This window comes from Fragaria vesca, linkage group LG2 (assembly GCF_000184155.1).
Source record: "Fragaria vesca subsp. vesca linkage group LG2, FraVesHawaii_1.0, whole genome shotgun sequence".
Taxonomy (NCBI): Eukaryota; Viridiplantae; Streptophyta; class Magnoliopsida; order Rosales; family Rosaceae; genus Fragaria; species Fragaria vesca.
The window spans coordinates 3,675,176-3,681,032 of NC_020492.1; the positions used below are offsets into that span (position 1 = coordinate 3,675,176).

Consider the following 5,857-nt stretch of genomic DNA (forward strand, 5'->3'; position numbering starts at 1 on the left):
AAAAAAAAAAAAAAAAAAAGGGAAAAAGATTAAGAAAATCTAAATGAAAAAGAAAATCTCTCTCTCGGAGGGTCATCGGAGGCTTATCCAGATGACAAGCTTAATGGCCAAGTAGCATGCAACCCCATCCTTCCTTCTCTCCCCAAAAACCCATTCACCTTCTTCTTCTTCTTCAACTTATCTACTCCCACTCTAGTAGCAGAGATTCACGCTCGGCTCCTAGTCCACCCGAGTCGCTGTCACCCGAGACCACGACACCGCCATCTTCTACTTGCGTGGCCCCTCGACGAGACTCAATTAAACTGAGGCCTTGCCGGTCTGCGGCGGAGGGTGCGAGCTGCGACGGCGACATGTCCGCGACGTCGAGGTCGGCGTTTATACCCGTTCAAAGCTCTCTTCTGCAATCGAGTCATCACCTAGCGTCCTTGCCACTCGTTTCCGCCAACAAGTTTGAATTTCCCCTCACTGTTTGATCTTGCCAAGGATGGAAGGGTATGATTGTGAAGCTAGTGCAAGATACGAAAAGGGTTGAAATTATGAGAATGGGTGTTTGTAGTGCCCAGACCAGCTCTATCTTTTTTGGTTCAATGATCAGTGAAGAGACTGATTTGCCTTTGAAAATCTGGCAGAAAAAATAGAAACTAACGGTGTGATGGACGACATGTATAAGAAATGAGTTGGGTTTGTTAGACCATACCGATTCAACTTTTTATTATTTTATCTTTTTATTCCATCTTTATCATTATTCCATCTTTATTATTCCAACTATATTCTTTCTTAATTCTAGTTACAATTTCATTTTCCCATTAATCTTGAGTTTTATAAGTTTTCTAATAATAAAAATTACACCATTATAAAATACACAACGAGATCTTTCATTTAAGTCTAATATTGAATATATTTAGGCTAAATTAGTTTAACACATAATTAGTTATTACTTCATAAAAGATAATATTACATATTATTAAATTACGAAATTAAATAATGACCTCTTCAAAACCTCAGAGACTAGCTCCGAGCTCAAAAAAAGTACCTACACACTTATGTAAAAAAATAACAAAATGATACATAAATAACTACTAATCATTACTTTTAAAAATCCGGCAGATCATCATCACCTCTTCTATATTCTGGCATGAGTCCATATCCGCTATGTGTCTTAGATCCACCGCTATCTCCGAATTGTCTTGCTCCTCCTTGTGCATCAATTGTTCCTGATCCATCACTTCCTCCATAATAAGGGACTCCACCATATCCAGCTGCTCCTCCATGGTGATTCCCATATCTACCAAATTAAGTTGGAAATTGGAATAGGCTAGCAAAGTTACTAGAGTTGAAAGGTCCTTATGCTTAAAATTGGTTTATGTTATTGAAATTACCAAAGCCAGATGTTGCAGGTGGTTGTCAGACTGACGAGCTCTTCTCTCCATTATCTCAGCTTTCCTTGATCGTAAGTACTCACGCCCTTTTGGATCGGTAATTGTATCCAAACTAGTAAGCATGATTTTGTTTTTCCTCACGTTCGCTGAATAGCTAATTTTTGAGATGAATATTGTTCGTGCTTAGCAGTAAAAACATTTCTCTCTAACAGACTTTTTTCAAAGAACTCTTTCAATTCTCGATTGGATTCTCTGATTTGTTTAGCAATCTTAGTCTGCTCATTGGCCTCTTTCCTTTTCAGCTTTGCTTTCTTTATACCAATGGGTTGACGAGACGTGCCGAGTTCATCATTATATAGCTTTTGTTCGTCTTTATCTTCATTTAAATCGACATCAAATGGTAGTGTACCTGACGATTGTGATGTGCAAGATGCTGATTCATATCCTTCACTTGAATCATTTCTTGTCGTGGTCTTGTTGAACTTATATCAGTATCGGTCCACTTTTCGGCATCCTCAAGAATATGTCACACATGATCAAACTAAAGTTTCTTCTTTGTAAAGTAAGGATCATCTAGTATAATTTGTTTTGCTTTGGCACACTACAAATGTCAACAACGAATAATTTGTTAATATTAATTCATAATATAACTTTGTTAATAAAAGAATTAATTACTGGTCACTCCATTAATTTTTATGCGCTCGACAGTTTACTCCATTAACTTTCAATTTCAATCGATTACTCCATTAACTATCCAATGTCACACAATTAGGTCCATCCGTTAAGTGATCATCCAAATCAGTGGTTAAGTTGCTGACTGGACATATTTTTCAACTGGAAATTCCATTTAACGCCCTCCCTCCCTCCCTCCTTAATCTCTTCAATCTCTTCTCTCTCCTCCTCCACCTCCTCCGCAACCACAACGCCACCACATCACCAGTTGGACCTTCAACAACACCGCAACAACAATACCAGCAACCAACCAACCACACCACCAGCAACCAACCACATCAACACCGTAATCAAACACATCGTAACCAGACCACCAGCAACCAACCACACCACCAATAGCTCACCCCGCAGCTCCTCGACATCTCTCTCTCGACGCCAAAAACTCAAACTCACCTACCTCGCATCTCTCTCCCGAAGCCCAAAACTCAAACCCTCACAACAATCTTCTCCCTTCGCCGCCAACCAAACCCTAAACAACACTATCCATGAAGCCCTTCCGTTTTCCGCTTTAAACCCGTGCTAGACTTGAAATCTCAACCACTTTGAATCCCCAGCCAACAACCTCTTCTCGCTCGCCTCCCCTTCCTCTATATGAAATTGAAGCCATTTGTTTGATTGGAAACAGATTTAGGAATTGGGGATTTCAATCCCTAAAATTTCAGATTTGGGAATTGGAAATGTTGAACGGTGAGCCACTAGAGGGCGTTGGTGTAGTTGGCGGCCAGAGGTGGGACACCAGCGCGTTGGGGATGGTGAGGAGGAGGGTGGTGTTGGAGTAGAGGAAGGCGTGGACGAGGTTGGGGTCAGAGACGTCAAGGCGAAGGGCGGCGAGGCTGAGAGAAGTGATGGTCGAGGCCACGCGCTCCGATAGCGGAGGGGTGGGGCAGGTGGCGACTATGGAGGCGGAATAGGTGACGCTGATGGTGATGGATGAGGCGGCGTCCGGCGAGGAAGAAGAGGGTGATGAGAGAAACGGCGGAGAGAGAAAAGTGGGAAGCCATGGCTGGCTGATGGGTTTTAAATATGAGAGAGAGAGAGAGAGAGAGAGAGAGATGTGGGGTAGTTAAATGAAATTTTCAAGTTAAAAAATATGTCCAGTCAGCAACTTAACCACTGATTTGGACGGCCACTGAACGGATGGACCTAATTGTGTGACATTGGATAGTTAATGGAGTAATCGATTGAAATTGAAAGTTAATGGAGTAAACTGTCGAGTGCATGAAAGTTAATGAAGTGACCAGTAATTTATCCTTAATAAAAAACAGCATTTGAAAAAATACTTACAATATCTTTCTCATTTGCACTGCTCGGATTGTTAGTCTCCACTTGACGAACAACACCACAAAATTTGCTTACACAATAAGTAAGATCTGAAAATCAACTTTGAAGAGACATAGAGCTTCTCGTCTGATTCTCATCCTTATCTTGATTCCACAATTCAGTGATCCTCGCCCATACTTTGTCCTTCTTTTGGTTAACATCATTGATAGGATCTTGAGAAATTCAAGATATATACGACATAAGAGTTCATCTTCTTGGATCGAAAAATTCCCTTTTCAGTGGACAACTTTCTTTTGTTTGCCATTGGAGTGTATAATATGATTGTTGTGGAAACAATGGTGTGAGTTATTGGGAGAAGAAATGGGTGTATATAAAGTCTGAATCTAGATAAGGGGAGAATCTAAGATAAAGATCTAATGGTTTGAGATGGATTTGTTAAACTATATCTAATGGTCCGTATATGACAATATCTTCTTGAAAAATGCAATGTGTAGTCTATCATCTTCTTGAAAGAAGTGTTGGACAGCTATGCATCTTGGTTAGAGTGGCAATAATGTAAATTGAAGGGAAATAATGTATACTAATGTACTAGTATATTTTATATGATATATGATGTATTGTAACATCGATGAATTGATAATAGATCATAGAGTTAATAAAAGAAACAAAACATAAGAAATAAGTTAATACTTTATTATCCTTAAAAAAACAATCAGATCTAGAGGGGACATAAAGCCAATACCCTGAAGATAAATAAACACAACAACTTCAATGATAAATACAGTATTGAACATTCTTCACCCATGTATACCATGTCGGTTCCATTGATGCTCAATCAATGCGTTCGTAGTGCAATATGAGTTGACTTATCTTTAATTTTCCTATATCGAGCAAGAAACTTTTGGAACCGTGTATCTTCATTACTTACTAACTCAACGGATAATGGAGTAGCTAGCCCAGTTGTAATATCTAATCGGAGCACTTAGATTTAGATCACGTTCATCTTTGATTATCATGTTATGCATTATGATGCATGTAGTCATTATATCATGCAAAACATATTTATCCCAAAAACGTGCATGTCCTTCCACAATTGCCCAACGTGATTGAAGAACTCCAAATGCTCGCTCAACATCCTTCCTACATGACTCTTGATTTTTCGCAAAATGTGTTTTTTTTGGGGACCTTGATCGAGGATCATGAATAGTTTGCACCAATGTAAACCACTTAGGATATATGCCATTAGCCAAATAATAACCAGTGTCATAATCTTTATCTAGAATCTTATAATGAGCAGGAGGAGATTTACCCTATGCAAGATTTGCAAATAGGTGAGATGCTTCGAGCACATTGATGTCGTTGTTGGAGCCTGGTAAACTAAAATGTGCATGCCAAATCCAAAGATCATAATCAAATACCGCCTTGAGGATCATCGTCGGTGATCTACTACGCCCCGAGTACATTCCTGCCCAAGCTGCTAGAAAAATTTTCCAGCGCCAATGCATGCAATCTAAGTTCCCTAACATTCTTGGAAAGTCGTGTTCTTCACGTATATATAGAAGTCTTGTGACATCCTCAGTGTTAGGTGTTCTTAGATAGCGAGCTCCGAGACCTCTATAGTAGCTCGACAAAACCTTTTCAAACATCGAATTGTAGTAGACTCCCCAATTTTTAAATAATCATCTAGGGAATCAGCTGATGCCCCATAAGCAATCATTCAAAAAGCAGCAGTAAGTTTTTGCAGGGATGACAAACCGAGATTACCAATACCATTGCGTTGTTGCATAAAGAAATTGTCGTGAGCTTTGACGGCATCTGCAATTCGATGAAATAAACTTTTGCTCATTCAAAAACTCTACGAAATTTTTCTTCGGGAAATCGTGGAACCTCAGCAAAGTAATCTATGGTGTATAGATTATATGCAGCTTCTTCTTGATTACGATTAATAACAATATGACCAGGAACTACTCCTCTGCATCTTGCATTTGGCATTGTTGCCGTCCTCATTGTCATTCAACTCCGTCAAGAGATGATTATTTTTCATATATGTGCGAAACAATAAATCTTGCTCTTTTTCAAATGAAGCCATGACCCGATAATAATAATCATCGGTTCCGTTTGAAGAAAGAGATGATGATGATAACTGAGAATTATTCATGGTGGAATGGATACTAGACTAAGATTGAAGAAGAATGAAAAATGATGTGATGAACATGGTTGTAGTATGCAGATTTTATACGCGTATGAAGAATGAACGTTAGGAAAAATGCCCGTTAGAAATTAGACATTGCTAAAGCAAAGGAATATAGCCTTTGACAAAGTCAGCTTTTTGAAATATGACATATATATATATACATATATATACACAGTTATCAGGTGCGGACGTCCGCACCAAAACTTTTGGTGCGGATTTCCATTTTTTGCACCACTTCCCGATCGAATTTCCTCAAACTTCTTTTTAGACA

General features: G+C 39.1%; 1 protein-coding gene and 1 pseudogene across 1 annotated transcript in view; both read right to left on the reverse strand.

Annotated features, from left to right (window-relative positions):
• The window catches only part of LOC101309217 (histone-lysine N-methyltransferase ASHR1-like), a 14,497-nt gene extending 13,214 nt beyond the window's left edge, over positions 1 to 1,283 (reverse strand). Inside the window, exon 1 of the mRNA XM_004292069.1 lies at positions 1,091 to 1,283. Coding sequence (XP_004292117.1) covers positions 1,091 to 1,283 — 193 coding nt within the window. The remainder of the gene's footprint in view (positions 1 to 1,090) is intronic.
• A 3,041-nt stretch (positions 1,284 to 4,324) lies between these two features.
• On the reverse strand, positions 4,325 to 5,399 carry LOC101309508 (annotated as a pseudogene).
• Positions 5,400 to 5,857: the final 458 nt, after the last annotated feature.